At 40.1% G+C, this 19,965-nt stretch overlaps 2 protein-coding genes across 15 annotated transcripts in view; both read right to left on the bottom strand.

Annotated features, from left to right (window-relative positions):
• Positions 1-14,555, bottom strand: part of RGPD4 (RANBP2 like and GRIP domain containing 4) — a 34,063-nt gene extending 19,508 nt beyond the window's left edge. Inside the window, exons 1-19 of one of the 5 annotated variants that reach the window (XM_072849802.1) lie at positions 14,248-14,555; positions 11,612-11,679; positions 11,019-11,130; positions 9,957-10,109; positions 8,860-9,090; positions 8,285-8,430; positions 6,585-6,777; positions 5,803-5,893; positions 4,735-4,944; positions 4,039-4,217; positions 3,772-3,947; positions 3,334-3,457; positions 2,806-2,967; positions 2,333-2,470; positions 2,096-2,242; positions 1,437-1,619; positions 1,271-1,354; positions 609-747; positions 346-443 (exon numbers count right to left, since the gene is read on the bottom strand). In XM_072849802.1, coding sequence (XP_072705903.1) covers positions 346-443; positions 609-747; positions 1,271-1,354; positions 1,437-1,619; positions 2,096-2,242; positions 2,333-2,470; positions 2,806-2,967; positions 3,334-3,457; positions 3,772-3,947; positions 4,039-4,217; positions 4,735-4,944; positions 5,803-5,893; positions 6,585-6,777; positions 8,285-8,430; positions 8,860-9,090; positions 9,957-10,109; positions 11,019-11,130; positions 11,612-11,679; positions 14,248-14,322 — 2,709 coding nt within the window. In that variant the 5' untranslated portion in view covers positions 14,323-14,555. Of the gene's footprint in view, positions 1-345; positions 444-608; positions 748-1,270; positions 1,355-1,436; positions 1,620-2,095; positions 2,243-2,332; positions 2,471-2,805; positions 2,968-3,333; positions 3,458-3,771; positions 3,948-4,038; positions 4,218-4,734; positions 4,945-5,802; positions 5,894-6,584; positions 6,778-8,284; positions 8,431-8,859; positions 9,091-9,956; positions 10,110-11,018; positions 11,131-11,611; positions 11,680-13,834; positions 13,853-14,247 lie in introns of those variants that run through there. The other 4 variants (XM_072849799.1, XM_072849798.1, XM_072849800.1 and 1 more) reach the window with 4 other exon arrangements.
• Positions 14,556-17,818: 3,263 nt separating this feature from the next.
• LIMS1 (LIM zinc finger domain containing 1) overlaps positions 17,819-19,965 on the bottom strand; it is a 77,888-nt gene continuing 75,741 nt past the window's right edge. For all 10 annotated transcript variants that reach the window (XM_072849790.1, XM_072849794.1, XM_072849795.1 and 7 more), the window contains one exon: positions 17,819-19,354. In XM_072849790.1, coding sequence (XP_072705891.1) covers positions 19,240-19,354 — 115 coding nt within the window. In that variant the 3' untranslated portion in view covers positions 17,819-19,239. The remainder of the gene's footprint in view (positions 19,355-19,965) is intronic.

Genomic DNA, 19,965 nt, shown 5'->3' with positions numbered 1-19,965 from the left:
GATGAGTGTTGTTTTTTTGGTTTTTTTAATGAAAAGAGCCTTGAAAACCCCATTCTCTTTTGCCATCTACTTGGGGGGGGGGGGAGGGGGGGAAATTTTTTTTTGTGTTCCATACCCTGTAGGGAACATGTACTAACACATTACAGACATATTTTGCTGACTTTTCCTCCCAAAACCCCACATCCCAAAAATTAGGCAGAAAGATAAATTATCAGTTTATCCCTAGCAGTCCAAGTTTACCAAATATATAAGGAACTGTCATTACATCCAACTACATATAGTATCAAAAGCAGTCATTTTCAGTAGATCATTGGAAGTAGCTTAAGTGGATAGATTTGTTCTCACCTTTGTTGGTGTTACATTGGTTGCGGCAGTTCTGAGAAGATACTGAGAGTTATAGGCAGGTGACTGGCTGTAGTAAGCAGATGGGCCAGTGGTAGCAACTAAAAAGGAACAGCAGGAAAACAGTTTATACTTGTTGTTGTTTTAAATGGACTCTCCCCAGCAACCAGTTTTTAATTGTGAATCATTAAAACATTTCTGCAATATTTTCAAGAGTCTTACTTGGTTTAGCTAAGCATTTAGATAAAGATTCAGCAGCAACTTACCTGTTAAGGGAGCTTCATGAAGATTTTGTGCTCTCTGATAACCCTCTGACATTGTATCTGTTCCATAGGTTTCAGCAGGCCACCGATGAGACGATGCATTCAAGTTGGAATTATTAAGTTTCATTTCTTGCATTTCATTCTGTCAAGACAGTGTGCCAATCAAGAGTGTAAGTATGTATTACATAGGTATTTGTAGAAGAAAACATAAGGAATGGTCCCTACCCTTTTGCTATTTAAAAGCATGTTCAAGCTTGGAAAACAAAAATAAATAAATAAAGAGGTACCTGCCAGAATCATCCAAGATCTGCCCATGCAGTACAAAGTACTAAGATTGTGTTCTAAAGCCAGAAGTAAAAAAAACAGAGCCAAGTGGAGGAGAACCAAGCTGATGAAAGCAGAACTCTTTCTGCATACAGTCCTTAGAAGAGTTGCGTCTGCCCTCCTGCCCATGTCCCAAATAAGAGTTTTTAAGCAAAAAGATTTACCCTTGCACTCATTTTAGGCAGATGTTTACAGAAGATAATTCCACCAATTTTTTTTGGTGGTCTAAGAACTGTAAGTAGTCTAGGAACTGTAAGTTAGCCCATGCTATTATCACTAAGTCCTTACCATAACTAAAAGGCCAACTGTTCTTCACCAAATATGGTGACAAAATTGTTTACCTTTAAAGCTTCCACTTGCTGACAGATCATTTGAAGTATACATCTGTGATCTTCTGCCCACTGAGGAGGAGTTTTAGGAGAAAACTAGAAAAAGAAAAGTTAATTGAATCTTGTGAATTTTTATTCAAACATAACAATTCCCTAAAATAATAGTTGGCTAATATACCTTGTAGCTCTTAGTTGGTGAAAGAGAGAACTTAGTTGGTGATGGAGTGGAGTGTTTCATCTCTGAATCTACAGCTTGTGACAGACCATTTCTGAAGACAGGACTGACGACTTCATCATTCTCACCAAGTTCCTGGATTACTGTATCTAGCATTTCCCTCACAGTTTCAATAGACACCGGCAGCTAGAAAGTTATTTGAAACATGAGTCATGATTGCAATGCTCCCTCAGAGCAAGACGGACTACTTCTGGCTGAACAATTCACAAGGCTTTCACTACACAAATACTGTTTTTTTCAGCAAAATTCTAAATCTGTTAAGATTAATGTAAGAAAACAATTTACACAAACATTAATTCTATTTTTTCAAACTATCAGCCTCTATAAAAAGATAGTGGCAAAAACTATTTGTTCACATTAAAGCTTTCATCCACAGAGTAGTAAGAATATTGCATGATCTGGTAGGTTACAGAAATTACTCAGAGTTTATCAACTCGCTGGTGTTAAGTGGGTTATTTGTCTTGGGTGAAGAAATAAGCTTAACTTGCCTTAATACAAAGCCTAGTCTAGAAAAGCTAACAAATGCAAACAGTTTCATTCTGAAACAGTAACCAAAACCACTGCCTCTCTTGAAACAAGTTTTTAAAGCAAGAATTACTTACTTTCTCAGTTACTGACATATCTGAGGAGCTTTCCTCAATGATCTTCATTAGATAATGCTTGCTTTTAAGAAGACAGGTTTTGTGTTCTTCTTGTTCTTCTGGCAGCATGGCATCATTTTCAATCTCTTCTGCCTTTCTTTGGAAGATCTAAAAAACAGGAGGCAGATTAGTTAGGATCAGTCAGAATGCAACTGAATAAAGCAAAGCATTTTGGGGTAACACAATTTATAAACTTACCACAGCAAGATTCCAGTATGAAACCACATTCTTAATAGCTTCAAATGCTAATAAAGCATCATCAGTTTTGCCATCAACTGCATCCAACATTGCAAATGCTATACGTGCCTCTTCTTCATATGCTGCAACCTGAAAGACCTACAAAGAGAGTGAAAGACAAGGCATACCTAACAGTGGAATGACACATCCATTATTATTTTTCTTCCTATAATACATGGAAAACACTTTTTAAAGAAAGTTAGTACTAAGGGTGTTCAGTGCCTTCCAATCATATACACATTTTTAAAGGCAAGAATAAAGTTGCAAGGAGAGACTTTCCCCCTTTATCAGACACTGATACTACCAAATCTCATCATTAACAGTTTTATAGTAATAACAACGTGAGTTGTACAATGCAGAGAAAAATCCCACAACTATGTAAGTTTCTGACATAGACCCTCTCTTACTTCAACCTTGGCTTAATCAATCTGTACCTGAATATCTACACTATGGAAGTGTTTGAAGAGAGGATCAATAGGTTCAGGAATACTCCTCTTCTTTTTGATAGTGTCCAGCATAGGCAAAACTTTCTTCCAGTAGTAGACACTTCGTCCAATGTATTCCTTCTGGTCGTAGGAGGAGTTAAGGCTAATGCCCTGGTGAAGAAAAGGGAATAGAAGCACACATTATTTCAAAAACATTAAGTCAAAATGCTATTCATACATATCGTTCTGTTTTCTTGAAAAGTTCCAAGAGTACTTCTCTGACACTTGAGACAAACCTCGGGGGGTTTATCTCAAGAGCTATGTAAAGTAACATACATGTGGAAAATAACACTACAGTTTAAGACAGAGTACTTTATAAGGTGACTAGAGCAACTAATTTGCCTGACAAAATAACAGTTCTCAATAATACATTCTCATATGAGAATGTCCCCCCTGTCCTCCCAAGTCTGATTAGAGTTTGGAAAATGAGAGAAAACCACCTTGGCTTCTACATATTTAAAAATAATCTCAGCTTACTGTTTTTTGCAGGCTTTTTGCCCAGTGTATAACTAAGGCAGGTTGAAGGCCATGCTTCTCCAGTGTTCGCAGAGTACTTATTCCATGCTGTACGATAAGCCTCAGTTTTGCTCCTGTTCCTGGTCTGAATATCAGGAGAAACATTCCTTGATTAGTATTCTTTATTTTTCATCTGTTTACGTATCATTTGCTTGATGAATATAGCCTGCAGTTTTAGTGCTAACCTGCCTCTAGTTTAAAAATGCATTGTTAGAAATGAAAATTCCATTTTTAGAAATCTTTCAAGTGTATCAAGTCCCTGCTACAATAAAGCTTCAATGTCCAAAACATGTCAAAAGAAATTTAGTTTTACACAAATCTATTGGGACCAATCCAAGCTGCTGTAGCAGAAGCTGCCTAAAGGCTTGGTCAAACATTTCCAAACTGAAAAAGCCTTACGTTGTTTTTCTCTGAATAAGAGTACGAACGGCATCCCACCAGGATCTTTGCTTTTCGGTATAGAGCTGTTTGCACACTGGCAACGGTAAGAATTGAGGCTGATGTGCGCCATAGTGAGAATTAAACTTCTCTTGCAATTGTAAGTTGCTAGTGAACACCACCCCAAGTAGAAATACCTGTTTTTGTAAAAATAAATAAATAAAAAGTATTACATACCAAAAAACTTAAATTGTATAGTACATTTAAGAACTTGGAAAGTTTACTTACTTCAAGGTCCAACAGGCAAATGGATTCAGGAGCATCTATCTCAAGTCTTGATGTTTCTCTGGGCAAGTGAAAAAGCTGTTTTAACCATTTGCGCATTGGGGGTAAGACTGACATAGAGTTCCACTGCAAGCCAAGCCACACAAGGTGCTGGAGACTGCCACTGTGCATTCGAACAGCACCTATGCAAAAACAAAGTTGGATGCAGATGTCAACTTCCTATGAGTCAGCAAGACTTGTATCTGATCAAAGCTGGGTTTCACATTTCACTCTGTCAGAGCAGCCGAAGATACTTTGCAGACCAATGAGCATCATGATTCCAACTTTCACTTATGAAAGATTACAAACTTCAAATTAGCCAAACATATCAAGTAGACAGTTCATCTGAGTGCTCAAGCCATCAACCCCTTAAGCTTCTGAGGGGGTGACTCTCTCAGATTTCCTTTCACTTCCATCCTCACCATATTCAGTCCAATAGGCAACTCTTTTTAGCAAACCTATTGACATCTCAAAAATCTTTAAGGAATTATTCAAGAAGCACTTCTTTACTTCGCAATGAAGTTTAAGTCTTGCCTAGGACATTAGGGCAACTTTGGACAGCTATTCCAGGTATTTGTCTTCTGTTGCAATATGAAGTATTTGTAGAAGAGCTTCTGGTACAGAAAGTTGTGTTGAGTATCAGAAAGTAACACCTCTTACCAATATCGTATTTATTAAGTTCCATTTGCACTGGTGCTTGTGCACTGACATTTCGAATATCATCTGTGCCAATAAAAGATCTCTCTCTAGAAGCTCCACTCTCAAACAGGCTATCAAACAATGTAAATGAACCACTCTTGTTTGCAAAAGATTCCACAATCTCTTTAAAGAAGTCTTGCTTGCCATGGCTTAAGTTCAGCAGCATATGACCTAGAAAACAAAAATATCACTTCACATAAATAAAGCAGTGAACATAAGGAAAGTAGTATTTGATACATTGGACTGTTCTTGCTACCAAAGGCTGGGTGGGAATCAGGATTTCCTACAGATTGTTAAGGTATGTTCTCCCTGTAATTAGGTCAGTGTTTCAGCACATAGGCTTTCCAAGCTTTTAGTGACAACAATCCCAAGGCATTTATAAATCCAGTTCTTTGGGAAAACAAAGCCAACTTCTTATTATTACTATTCTAGGGGCATTGCAACTGTCCTTAAAATAAGTAGCTGTAATACAAGAAATCTGTCTTATCAAAATCCATTCTGAAACAATCGAACCTGATGTCTAGTGGGTTCATTTGCTTTCATCTATACCCTGCAAGAGTTTGTAGACTAAAAAACTGTCTATACTTAGCAGCAAAAAGAACAAAGCTGATGAACAAGTAAGAGGATGGAAAGGACAGGAAAACAGTAACATTTGCTTTTCCTCTTGGGACTAAAAATACTTGCAAAATAGTATCAGCAGGCAGAAGCCATTTCCAGTAGATTAAGAGACCATAAAAGTTAAATTCTATCTTAGTGTGCTGGAGAGGCAAAAAGGAGGAAAAAAACGCACACTTGAAAAAAAGAGAACGCACTCTAATAGCATGCTAAAGAGGAGAAAAAAAACTTTAGGTGTCAGGATCAAACTACTGGGTTTTTTTACATATGTAGTCAGAATCTAGAAGGTTTTACTGCATATTGAAGCATTAACATTACATTTCAAGATAAGGAATGTGTTCTTTAACAAACCACTTAGCTCTTAAAGTAACTATCCCTAACACTAAAATGGAACTATGTAGCTATTTTTATTACCAGACTGGCTTTTTCGATCACAGGCCAACATTTCTAGCACATCTTGTCCAGTTTGATCCCCTTTCATTAGTTTTGACTTTGATTTAGGAACCTGGCGAAGTAAGAAGAGAATTGTTACAGATTTTTCACTATAAGAGCGGATCATTTAGTCTTAAGAATTAGGAAACAAGCTTCTTTTTAGCATTAGAAAACTATAAAAAATACATAATTCATTCTGAAGGTACTATGTTACATATTGGGGGGGGAGGGGCAGGGAACCCCCACAAAACCCAGAGGTGGGCAATTGTAGCTCTTTCAAGTAACATTAAGTACGCACAAAGTAATACCTGGAACGCAAGCAGTAGCATAAAAAGGACAATCAATTTTACTTCATAAGGCAAAGAATTAAGCTTGATTTTTTAGTTCTGCTGTCTATGCCACAAGTATATGGGAACTATTCAGTTCATCCCCTTCCCTCCCTATAGCAATAAGCCTAATACTTAACATATGTGTTCAGTTGTATTACAGAAAAGGGAATATACTGTAGGAAATAAATTCACTAGCTTTTAAGAATCAGGTTACTCTGACAAGAGAAAGAGCTGAGGATACACTTTTACACTATTCATGTCATTTGAAACCTTTTAAAGAATTGTGAAAGAGTAGGGTTTGGTGAGTGAGGAGGGAGTCTTTCCTTAGGCACACTAACACTAGTTCATCTCAGGAACAGAGGAGTTCAACACACATACAGCAAGAACATTTCACAAACTGCATCAACTAAAGGCATAAACTGAAGAATTACTTACCTGGAAACTTATCAGATAACACAATGCTGCTAGTTCACACACAGCTCTCCACTGTGCCTCATTGTGTTGGGCCATTTTCAGTAGCAATGTTCCAGCATGCATGTATAGCTGTCCTTTCATTTCCACAAAGGTACGATACAACTCTTCAGCCCCATTCACATATGGTTTCACTGACTGAAGCACACGATCAAAACTAAAATGTAGAGAAGACTCAGTCTAAACAGTCCTGGTAAAAGCTATAGCAGATGGTTTTGGTTGATGTTATTTAACTGTGAATCAAGTAACTTCATGAGCTAATGGTTAGTACCATCTCTGTTGCTTAAACCTTAGCTGCACTAGAAAGTACAATAATGATCTCGAACCCCCAAAGCTCTCAACTTAGTTTATTGAGGTAAAACATATTAATTACCACCTAGATATTTACAGTCTTTTTCAAGACATCTTTGCACAGCTGCTTTCAAAACTATTCTCCCAAACCATGTGGATAAACTTGTTCACTACTGCAGATTTAGAGACACGCAGGAGGCACGAGTCACTCTGCTCTTCCCTTTCCTTCATTCATCAGAAAGGCCCAAAATACAGCTAGACAGGGTCTTCAAAAATAGAAGGTACTGTAGAAATCTGAGTAGCTGTTGGCTAGTACACAACCCCCACTCAGGAGGGGCTTTCCAGAAAACAGTTAAAACACTCTTTCAAGTACCTGACAAACTATAATGGCTGTCAGCATTGCCATGATCTAGAGGCCCTTCAGATGTAATCACCTTGAAAGGCTCTAATAAAATGGCAGCAGAAAACCCAAGATGGTTTTGGCCAATGTTAGAGGAGAAAAAGAAAATAAAACATACTTGGGCATTAAGTATTCATCATCCATTGTCTGTATTGCTTCAAATACTCATTCAAGATTAACAGACTGAAGAATATTGTTTTACAAAAGACAATATAACAGCCATTGCATAATTGAAGAACAAAGGTAAGTCAATAAAAGCCAGTAAGAAAGGGAAGATTAACGGAAAGAAAGAGATCAGATCTTAACACAGATCTTAGTCAATACATTGACTACAAACATTGTTTTATACTAGTCTAGCTGTGCCACAGATGATATGCCTTGATGTCAGCTGGCTTAGCTGGCCCTGTAACACCATCAGTTTTCCCTGAAGGAGAGTGTTCTTACTGCAAGTGGCTTCCTCCTTCCCAATTATACTATATACCTAAAGTTCCTAATTATTCCAGTATGTGTTGTGTTAATTTAGAACAAAATGACCAGGACAAACCTGATATACAGAGGTGGTTTGGGGGTTTTTTTGGCTGTGGGTTTGTTTTGGTTGGTGTTTTTTTGGTGTGTTTTTTTTTTTTAATTGTCTGGGAAATCTGAATTAATCAATTGCTGAAGTACAGATCAACATTCTCTTACTGAAGGGAAAGAAGGTACGAAGTTAATTGACCCAGGATATCAATGAGCCTTCTCCATGGCTGTGTACTAACTATTCAAACAAGGCTTGCATCTCAGTCAAAAGATAGCTTGGGGTTCAAACCCAGTAACAACAATTCTTAGTGGCTAGTACAGAGAATCACCTCTCCCATCCACAAACAAGTTAAGCAGTGAAATCAAGGCTTGGTAGATGTTCTATGACCCAGAAAAAAAAAAGAACAATTCTTAGAATTTTTTTTTTTTTTTAACTACAGGAAAGTTAAAGCAGTACCTTTCAAGTGCCTCTCTGCATTCCTGAACATCTCTAGAAGAAAGTGTCATTTTGACAAAGCTGGAATAGGCCAGCAGATGATCTTTCTTGATAGCTCTCCAGTTATTTTTATCAGACTCCAAGTCTTGTAAAGATTCCAGATATTCCTAAAGAAGAAAGTTCATCACAGGATAAGGAACAGTCATCCTTCCATGAAGGCAAGGGCAGTACTTCTCCAAAACATATTAGTAGCATTTACTGCATAATCCAGTTTCACAGGTGAGACCTTAACATACTCTTCAGCAGCAAAGTTCCAGGGAACTATTTGCTTGAGCAGTTTTATCCCTAATGGAACTGCTGTACCTAACTGAGCTTTTGACGTTAGAAACTCAATAGCTCTATAAGGCTTAATTTTAGGGAGAAAATTCCAACTAAAAACACCAAGAAGTATTTTGTAATTCCACTGGTTTCAGTAGACTTGCATTTGAAGAAGTTAAATCACTTCAGAAATAGCTGTCACAGTAATGATACTAAGAGAAATAGATCAGTTAAAAAGATATGGAGGACTATCACAGGATCAAAATATGATTAAACACCTCAAGCGTCTCTACAACACAGGAACACCATTCCAAGCTTGACTGCAATGGTATTTTCTTCTCTGCCTCCTGACAATGGAGCACAGCATCTCTTAATCTATTATTTGAACGGTAGAGCGCAACTAGTCTGATGTTTATGTAGACATCATCTGGTCTTGCATAAAGTTCTGCTTGAATCAAGTCAAAAAGCTGATTCCATCCATCTTCACCTTTACAATCCAGCAACTGCTCCTGTTAAACATGAAGGCAACACGTTAATATTTCATTTCCCACGTGAGTCTTTTCAGCAACTACAGTACCAGACAGTTTTCCTTCCTCCACTATGTAGACTAGATTACTCAAACTACACTACTCTTAATAGCTTTCAGGTATTACATAAAGTTTGATGAAATACTCAAACATTTAAAAATGGAGGTAACTACCACAGAAGAAAATCCTCAGAAGAATTTGCCTCTTACCAATGGTAAGTAATGCTTGTCAAAGCATTTAGTTCAATGACAGCATACCCTGTCATAGACTGCCTTGCTTAAAAAAAAAACAGACATCTTAAGACTTCAATGTGGTTGGTGCCTAGCTACATAAAATTATTATACCTGTGCAAAAGTGAGATTGCATGACTGAAAGCATTTACGCAGTATTTGAGAATTACAGCACTTCTCACATTCTGCAGAGTTGATCATAATATAGATTTAAAAGCAAAAAAGCAGCATAGAGCAAGAAAGCCTGAGTTCCCAGGCCTGCTACCTTCCTGTCTGTCACACAATAGAAAGATCAAGTAGTGCCTATCTAGTCTTAACTTCTCAGATGTGATAACTAACGCAGTTTCTTGGCATTTTTGAAGAGGATTAACCTTGAATCATTAAAAAGGGTATGAAAGCCTGTAGCTTGCAGCTTTCTTGAAAGCTAGACAAAAATGTCAGACTGCAAAAAAAGTAATATCTAATAGATTTAGTATTAAAGATTCTAAAATAACTTAGCCAGGAAGAGTTTTGCATGAGGTGACATGCAAAAAGCACTCCAGTCAGATGCTGAAAGTTTCTTTAAGCCACAGAACAGAGGTAATTTGGAATTTGCCTTCGAGGTAATTTGGAATTTACCTTCAACCTGTAAACAGCAGGACTCCCAGGGAAAAGCTTAGCAGCTCTCTCAACCCAGTATTTTGCTCTCCCATCAGTAATGTCGTTATTGCATAGTAACTCTGCAATCTTCAACACAAGATCTTTCTGTGTTGGGTTCAACTCCACAGAGCGCTAGTTTTCCCCATGCACATACAGGAGGGAAAAAAAAAAATCAATTTGATCTTATGATCCATATAGAACAGGAAAGAAAGCTATCCCCCCACTAACAGACCCAGCTATTCAAATTAGTTAGATCTATCGATATATAATATATTAAAAAAGCCTTTCTAAATGCCACCACTAGTTTACGGCACCCAGATACAACGGCTGGAATTCAGAAGAGCATAAGAGAAATAATGCAAAAGCCAGCTCCTCTGCATCTACCACTAGCTACTGCTATACACAGGCAGTAGGACTATAAGGACCTCTAGTCTAGCCAGATGTGGACACTTTAAAAAAAATAGTTAAGACACAGAGTTTAAGAGATTTGATAGCACTTCATGGAGTTGTGTTGGCAACCAGACTTCTGAGCACATCTCCCTCCCCAAAAGCAGAACAAAGATATTCCGATTGGGAATTTGAAATTTATATGCTTGCCTAATCAAAATTAGATATGCCCCTCCCTTCTGCCCCCACCCCCTCCAAAACCAACCAAACAAAAAACCCAATAGACCTACAGTCTTCTAGATTCCTGTTGTCAACACAGTCCACATTAAGGAATTCTACAACAGTCACAGATCCTTAGTCCAAAAGACAATGTAAGACATGGGAAAAATTTAACAGCAGGTAGCACAAAGACCAAGTCCAGAAGAAAAAACAAAGAATCAACTTAAAAATATACTACTGAAGCAAGTGATACCAAGTGAAGAATCTCCTCTGCAGGGCTTCATATGCTTTCCATTGTCAAATGTGTATAAATAATACAGTTTTTCTAGGAACACATTTTCTTCTATGGGTTTGAGAACATCCAGCACAGAAGTATTTTAAAAGTCCATTTACAAACGAACAAAGCACAACATTAGGGGTCAGTGTAGTACTTACCTTGTAACACCCAAAAGCTTTTTCTATGTTATCCTCAGCTTCGTAAATTTGTCCAAGAAATCTGTGTGCTTTGGGATCTCTCTCCTGTACACTGAGGTATGTAGATATATACCTGTGGAGGGGAAAAAGGTCACTTACTTGACCAATATTTTTCAATAATACTCCCCCCCCGACCTATAATGATAACTTAATCTGCCATACAGAAAGTATAGACATATTTTGTTCTAGATACCTTGTCTGGACCTTAAAGTAAGAAGCAACATTGTTTTACATGTACAGATGCTACTTACTTGCCAGCCAGTATTTCTGTTTATCAAAAAAAAAAAGCAGTAGTTTGCAGAAATGGTAAGAACTACATAATACAATGAGGGGGGAAAAAAGCCATTTCAACCAGGTAAGTTTTTCAGTAACACATAACTAATCTCATAAGTTGTTGTTTTATAAAGATTTAAATGGCACTCCATACCCACATTTACTGCCACCTTAAAATAGCATGATATTGATCTTGGTTTCTCTGGTCTACTTCATATTAATTTAGCTTTTCTCTTACATTTTAGAGAACAGAAAAACAAACATACATCAACATATGTTACCTTTTAGCAAGTTCATATTCTTTTATTTCAAAATACAGCTTAGCAAAGAGGAATCCTTTCATCGATTTCTGAAGGAGAAAAAAAACATGAAAGACATACTTTAGATCTATGGTACTTTTAAAATAATTCAATAGGGTGATCCTTCTTTTCAGCAATGGCTAATACTTTTAAATGACTGAATTTGACAACTAGTCATCAGCTCAAATCCACTCCTCATGTTTAAAGGTTTGTTTTTGAAAGATGTAGGATTAAGAATGAAAAGAGTAAGAGTTTTGCCTATAATTGGCACAGGCTACTAGGTAAAATAGATATTACAAGCGAAGCAAGCAACAAGCCTTTATACATGTGGCATTTCATAAACACTTCTGATTAAAGAGAGTGGAAGAATGGGGTGAGCTGCATTTAATCCCTTTTGTTGCAATGTAGCAAAGAAAAAAAAAATCCTACAAACCACCAGAGATCTGTCATTTAGCCCTGCTGTAGTACACTGTCATCAGACACTATTATTTAAATACACTTGAGGAAAAAGCAATTTCTACCTAAGTCATTCTCAGTTTGGTTAAGAAACGCATATATGCAGTATTTTATTTCTGATGTTGTCAGCCTAAGATACTTTGAACATACACACTCTATAGGCAAAAGGTGAAACATCTCCAAAGGCATTTTTGGGGGGGGTAGAACAAGGAAGCAACAAAGGCAAAACAAAAAGAAACACACAGAGAGCAGGCAGAGAGCAAGATGGCAGAAGCATGGACAGGAGGAAAAGAGTGAAAGGAGCGAGCTAAAGAACTGACTTAAGTCATAAGCAAAAACCTCAAGGTAGAAGTAAACCAGACAGAAATTAAAGCTTGAGCTCCCAGTATCAAGTGGGAGTTCAAAACCAGATTTTGCTTGTGAACCAAAAAAATACTGGAACTGGTTACATCTATAATTCCAAACAAGTATGTACATTTTGAATATGTTTGAATTACTAGTGTAAGTGTACTTACTGTCCCACCCCTGCTATTCATGCAAAATCTTAAGAAGTGGTTTCAAATGAAACCAGGCCTCCTAAGATACTTCAAAAATGCAGACTGAAAACCTGAAGCACATTATAGAAAAGAAACACTAAAATATGTCAGAGTGGAGTCACACTTGGCATCTCCTTTTAAACATGGATGAAAAGAAACCTCAAAATAAATGCTTTGCAGCCTTATAAGCACCCCCCCCAAATCAACACAACAAGAAAACCAGTAACTATTTCCACCATTGACTGTGCTATACAATTAGTTGTAAGCATTACTTAAAAAAAAAAAAAAACAAAAAAAACCCAACCACAACTAAATATGCACCAGTTGGCCTTAAGCACAACAGGAGAGGAATATTTTTTTTGTTGAATTCAATAGGAATATCAGAACAATTAATGAGCATCTCTGATTCTGGCAGCGATGTACTTGACATTGTCTGGTCTAAACAGCACCCAAGTCAATTAAAGTCACAGGACAACTTTGTTGCTCTTGGGAAAGGTACAAATGATGATGATGTACACAGGCCCTGCATAAAGGCCTTACTGCATAATGGTGAACATGGATGCATTCACGCTATACAACACACTGCTAAATATTCTACCTCCACAATAAAAATCAATTCAGAGCAGCAGAACAGGATCTTTCAGGATTAAATAGCTCCCACGAATTGCATCAGACTGCTCATTGTGACCTGTATACCATTTTCCAGATATAATAGAAAGGTAACCAATCATGCAGAGTTCCTCATCCTTCTGTCCAGTTACTAAAATACAGTAGTAAAATTATTTTCTCCCAGTTCTCCCTCTCTTAATATTGTTATTTCACAAGGCAGTCATACAGACAAGAATATTAATCACACAGCACATAAAAGAAAACTGAAAGTGTCTCACATATTCCCTATTTGAATTCTTTATTCTTCTAAAAAAAAGAAACTCAGGAAACTTAGGAAGTACACTCTCACAAAACTGAAGAACGCTGTACTTACACTTAGAGAGCTCGTGGGCTCTTTAAAGCTACACTAAGGCTTACCAGGTGTAAAAGGCAGGTGCACAGCTCTGGTAAACCACTGCTCCTGGTTAGGGAAAGCACCTCCAGTAAGCGAAACCCCAAGCCCCTCCTCACAGCAGCTTCCCCTGCCTCACTCGACTTAAAGAAACCCTGAGTAAATATGGACTCAGATACTCCCAGAGACACCATAACCCCCTTTTCCTCTTACCTCCAGGGATGATGAAGGGCAGAGCAGACCAAGCCCTAGCACCGCAGCGCCCGACACGGCGCGGGGAGCCGCAGTACACGCAGAAAGCAGCCAGGCCCCCGCCCCGGCCTTGCTCGTGCGGGCAGGGCAGCAGCCAGGCCCGCCGGCTGCGCGGGAGGCGGCCGCCCCTCAGAAAGAGAGGGAGGACCGCCGCTGCCGCCCCACGCGAGGCGCCCCTCAGGCCTGGCGCCACGCGAGGCGGGCGCGGGAAGCGACCCCACCACGGGCCGCACCGAGCCAGGGCGGGCCGAGCGGCCGCCAGCGGCCGCCAGCAGCCGCAACGCCCCCCGGTACCGGCGCAGGCGGGAAGGGCAAGGCCGCAGAAGGTCCGCGGGCGGCCCTCGCCGGGGCCCGCCACCGGCAGCAGCGCTCACCTCTCTGGGGGAAGGCGCGGCGGCCTGCACAGAGGCGACGTACCGCTCCACTTCGGGCTTCGTGCGCCTCATCATGGCGCCGCGGCGGGGGCCGCGCCCGGCCTCCCTCCAGGCGGAACGCCTTCCCCGCCGGCCTTCGCGCGGCGCCTTCGGAGGGGAAGGAGGAAAGAAAAGAGGAAGCGACGAAGAGACGTGGCAGCCGCCGCGCGTTACGCAAGTTCCCGCGCAACCGTACAGGGCGCTCTGCCCCGGCGAGTGCGCAAGAGCCACCCCACGCCCGGCCGCTTCTCACCATCACCGGCCGCAGGGGAGGGCGGGGCTCGGCCGGCACCGCTCTCTGCGCGTGCGCCGCCTCCGCGCATGCGCCCTGTGGGAGGAGTGGGAGAGCGGGAGCCAGCAGCCAGCAGCCGCTGCAGGGCGCGGAGGGGGGGACGAGCGGCGGCGGCGGGATCCGTGCCCTCACGGGTTGATCCCTCCCCCGGCTGAGGGGGCCGGGCCGGTGGGGCGACGGTAGATCCTCTCCTCGCCCCCCGCGAGGCCATTGGCCGAAGCCTGGTGAGGGGCGCAGGGCTCCCGAGCGGCCGGGCGAGGCGAGCGAGGCCGGGGGAAGGGCACGGCTTAACTGCTGCCGGCCTCCTTGTCCAGCTGGGCTGCCTTGTCTTTGTATCCCGCTACATTTTAAGGGGCAACTGATCACTGCTGTGTTGTTATTAGACCAGCATCCATTCGTGCGTGGGCCGTAGCTGTCACAGAAAATCTTCACGTGTGTGGTGCCGTGCTTTAGTATTTTCTCACCTAAAACTGTATCTTGTGGCTCACCACAACTATAAGTTTAATCCATAAGCATGGGACTTACTGCTGAGACCCAGTGCTGTAGAAAATGAGTTTCCAAATATTGTAGCAGCTTTGGCAAGAAACCTTATTTTACAGGTACTGTGAAAAGTATAGTTACATTTATTATCATTCTGAAGTACAGCTGGGAACATGGATCAGAAGATGATGAGATCAGCAGCCCTCAAGACAGGAGAAATTTGCAAAGTTGCAGCTGTAAGAGTTTGATGGTGCTGAGCATCAGTGGTTGCCCCTCTGTGCAATTCCCAGCTGGCAGCCTCAGATTCTGCTCACTGGAATTGCCCATCTTGTCTTTCCTCTGCCAGTTCAGGCACTTTGGTCAAAATGAGGCCACTGGGCTTGGTCTCTAGAGACGTGTCATTAAAAATTTGTCCCATTTTCAATCTGAAGCAACCCATTGACAGCCATATGATTCCTGCTACACCTAAAAAATGCTGACATCCCCAAAGCTCTTACCATCTTTGCCAGAAAAATAAAAAAACATAACCCAACTTGCTCCTGTAAGGAGACCAGCAGCATCCATGTAACACCCTGGCTGAAAGAATTAACCCTCTCTTTTATTATTTGCTCTATTAACAGTGGTTTATTTAGACGTTGGATTTAATTCCCTAAGAAGAAGGAGGATGTTTTTTCTCTTTAGTTTTTTCAATGGTGCATCTGCAAGTGGGGTTACCAAATAATCTATCAGTACCTGCCAGGCTAAGTAATAAAAGTCTTGGTGCTAGTGCAGAGGAGAGCACTACAAGTTGGCTCAGTTGGCTCACTGGAGGAAATTTCTGCTCTTCAGCTGATGGGGAGGCACGGGAAATTGCCTTCATACAGACAAGGTCCAGTGCCTTGACACTGGTCACCATCTCTTGCCCAACCCTGTGGCAGTGGCACCCCCCATGTTGTCCCTGGCAGTTGCAACACCAGGAAGGCAGCTCACCAGGTAGGACAGCAGTTGACTGTAGTGCTGTCCCTGCAACCTGACTGTGCTCAGCTTGGCTCACTACCTATCCGTTGGAACAGAGCACAGGGCTTGCCACTCCCAGTGGCAGAAAGGCTTTAGGCTCAGCTTCTCCCTACAGCTACATCCACTGGGATTTCTGAAATGCTCCCTACTGTTAATCTAAGCAGGGGCTTCAAAAGGAATCTCTCTTGCCCATGCATGATTGATCCCACACAGCAGAGAGGCAAAGCTCCTGAGGCATCCGTTCCCACATTCCAGGCTCACAGGCTTCTTTGAGAGACCTAGTAGGGGTCATGGGTAGAAAAACAATAATAAACTCTGCCTCTTTCACGAAAGTGTGTCCAGCTATGCAAAACACTTGTAACACTGACAGGCCAGGAAGTGAGCTTCAACACCAGACCTGCAATTGTCCAGGCTGCCCAATTGCTAGCTTGCTCCCTGGCTCTGTTTTGCAACTGCTTTTAATTAATCCTCTTCATGACAATGTCCAGGGCTATTATTTCAATGACAGTTCACTCCAAAGACAGCTCCCAAGAGAGCAGTGTGGATTTGGGGAACCCACCACTCAAGATAGGATTCCAATAATAATAAAAAAATTTCACCATGAGGGTGACTAAGCACTGGAACATATTGCCCACAACGGTCTGTGAAATCTCCTTCTGTGGAGATACTCACAGCTTGGCTGAGCAAGACCTTCGGTACTGATCCAACTTTGAAGTTAGACCTGCTTTGAGCAGATGTTTGGGCTAGCTGACCTCTAGCAGAGCCTTCCAAACAACATTTTTCCATGATTCATCAGGCTTTGAACCCTCAAGTACCCTCAGATGCTCTCGGCGCTACATCGCAGGGTCTGAGATACACACGCTCATGTTTATGAAATAGAAACCGCTGCCTTGGTGAATGGTAGCACAGCGTTCACCATCAGGAACTTGGAACAGAAAAAAAACCATCCCATGTTAGGGCCACAGGGCTACCACAGAGTCGAGAGGAGACCCATGGCTGCACAGCGCAAAGGCGGCCACGGTGGTGTAGATGGATGTAACCCCAAGCAATGTGGATGTGAGCCAGGTCTTGCCGTTGAGCCTCAGGGTTAGGGACCCTTCCCAACTCTTTGAGCAGTAAGGCTGTGCGTACATAGGCTGAAGGAAAATACATACAGTCAGTGTAACGTGCAAAACCTAGAACAAGAAGTGAATTACAATTTAAAGGAAGCATTGCTGAGTAGGGTCTACTGAATCCATGGCACAGTCCCAAATCCCAACAGGGCTACCATGCTACTTATGTGAACGTTTTTTGGGGACATTTTAAGCTTTTCTAGTCTTGAACACAAGTCAGGACTGCATTCAGTTACTGAACTGTTACAGCATTCAATAACCACGTAGGATAAAATAGTCAAAAAATACCCTACCTAGCACTAAACTGGAAGTTTGGGGTGACAGCTTCATCACAGTGAAAGGAGGAGAGAAAAAATTTATAGGAAAGTGTACGTTTTAAAGTCAGACAAAGTATTTTCTTTAGGAAAACCTAGCAACTGTGCCAATTCAGAAAATATCCAGAAGAATCAAGGTGTTCTTTATGAAAGAAAGTGCGGTTTCTTTCATGAACCTAAGAACTAACTACAGTGGGATATTTAGGAAAGGCATGTGTCTCCTTTAAATCAGGATAATAAGGATGTACTTACATACAGTCACAGGTAAAAGCATAGGGAACCAAGAGAGCCCAGTTGCTTTCCCACCCTTCTCAAGCACTCATTTAAGAGAGGTGATACAAGGTTTAATAACATAGCCTTTATTGAGGACACTGGAAAGCAGATGTTTTAAAGCAACTAATTTTTCATGAACAGGAAAGAAAATTTTACTTCCTATGATGTAATCATATAAAATCTGTTTAAGTCAGTAATAAAAAAAAATAAAAAAATGTTTGCGTACTTCGTAATGTAGTACCATCAAGAAGTCCTAAGTAACTGTATTTTCTATAAGAAAGGGAAAATAAAATAAATTTGCATGGATAGAAGTCAATAGTATAAAACAATTAAATGTATGTTATAAGTAATTCTCATTATTTGTGAGCTCAGTTCTTGAGGATGGCTAAAGAAATAGATCCTAGCAGGATCAAACCTTGTATATTTACACTCATAGGTGTAAAAGTAATATTGCCAGTTAATTGAAATATGCATTTTCAGTATTGTTCTGAAAATTAATGAAGTCCAGAAGCTAAATTTTAAGCTCAGGTGTTCACATTTGAAATAAAATACTTCTCATATCCTGTATCATTAAGGCAAAGTATGTTACCTTTTGAAAATACCTTGTATATAGTTTCTGCATAAAAATACGAAATAAAAAATAAAACTATATATATATATATATATATTTAACGGAACACTGTTATGTATGGTCCAGCAGAATAAGGCACAAAAAGTAAATAGAATGCAAAAGCATATATAAAAGTTAATGTGTTATTTTGAGTGAAATATAGCAAAATTCAAGTAGTTCTGAGTATGCCCATTTCTTGCAATAGGAATATATATTTTATATAGGTATTTCATGCTAAGCCTGCTGTACAAAGATTCATAATGTAAGCATAATCTATCAGAAGTAGGTCATTGGTACAGTCACTGTATTTAGAAATCTGGTACTTTTCAAACCATCTGAAACAAGGCTCCTTTAACGAGATGACTTGGCCTGAAATCCAAGCGTGAATTTTTCCACGAGGCAAAGTATGTTGGTTTCTTGCCCAAATCACTTGACTTGGGCAAGTTTTGTGTGCATGCTTTATTTGAAGGTCAGTACTTTCATTAATATAAATGACAATACGTGCCCCTAAAATTGGACATATTTGCACAGTTTGTTTTCGCAGGTATTCACAAGCAAATTTTCTGTCTCTCTAAATTTCCGCAGAGATTACTGCACAGAATGGGCCACTTGCATCAGTTCAACTGCATTATTAGGGTCAGAAACCTTTCAGGTGAGCTGGTATTTAATTTAGTTTGGAAGTATGGTCTGTTTATCAACAAATAAGCATACATGTACATGTATAGAGAACAGAGAATCTTAAGATATTTTGATTTGATAGAAGGCATACATCATCATTTGTCACCTGACTGCAGCCTCAAAGCAGCCCCCCCCCCCCTCCCCCCCAAGTAATACATATAAGATTTTCACAAAGGAAGGGGAGAGCAGATGAAGTCTTTACTTCCTTCCCAAAGTTTCAGCTAGTTTCTTCAGTCTTTTCTTCAGCTCTAGAGGAAACTTCTCGTAACACTTTTTGCAGACAGGCTTCATATCAAACTCAACAAATTTATTCCTAAAATGACAAAGCAAAAACCAGACAAAGTTTTAGCAGCAGGCATAGTGAAAAAAAAAAAAAAAAGAGTATCCCATTAAACGTGCACAGGCAAAAAATTACAACTGCAATTTATACATATATATGAAGTTACTTTCACAAGGTTATACATTGGAGACAGTAATTACAGTACCCTGTTGAGTAAGTTATACAGTTTTTACCAAAATGTCCATCTTTATTAACTGTGTCATTTAAAAAGCCTTTCAAACCTAACTATAGAGCTCAACAGACTAAACATAAGATAATGGAATAACAACTTAATATTTCAAATTGCAGTTGTGTGAAAAATATTTTGGTTTTGATTGCCATAAATTCATGCAAAAACTTAAAATAAAAGCATCCTTAGCACTGACCAAAGAAGAAAGGAGCAGAGGTGGTGGTGAGAAGGAAAAAAAGTTTACAAACAGATTGGCTTTTTCTTTTTCTGCTTCTCTTTATCCTTTGCTTCACGTTCCCGTTTGGCAAGTCGTCGCTTAAATTCATCTGGCATTTTCTCATAACAGTGTTTGCAGACAGGTTTTAGATCAATTTCAACAAACTTATCCCTTTAGAGTTAAACACAGAAAAAATAG

Source organism: Ciconia boyciana, chromosome 1 (assembly GCF_034638445.1).
Source record: "Ciconia boyciana chromosome 1, ASM3463844v1, whole genome shotgun sequence".
NCBI classification, from domain to species: Eukaryota; Metazoa; Chordata; class Aves; order Ciconiiformes; family Ciconiidae; genus Ciconia; species Ciconia boyciana.
This window is presented reverse-complemented; position numbering and strand designations above follow the sequence as displayed.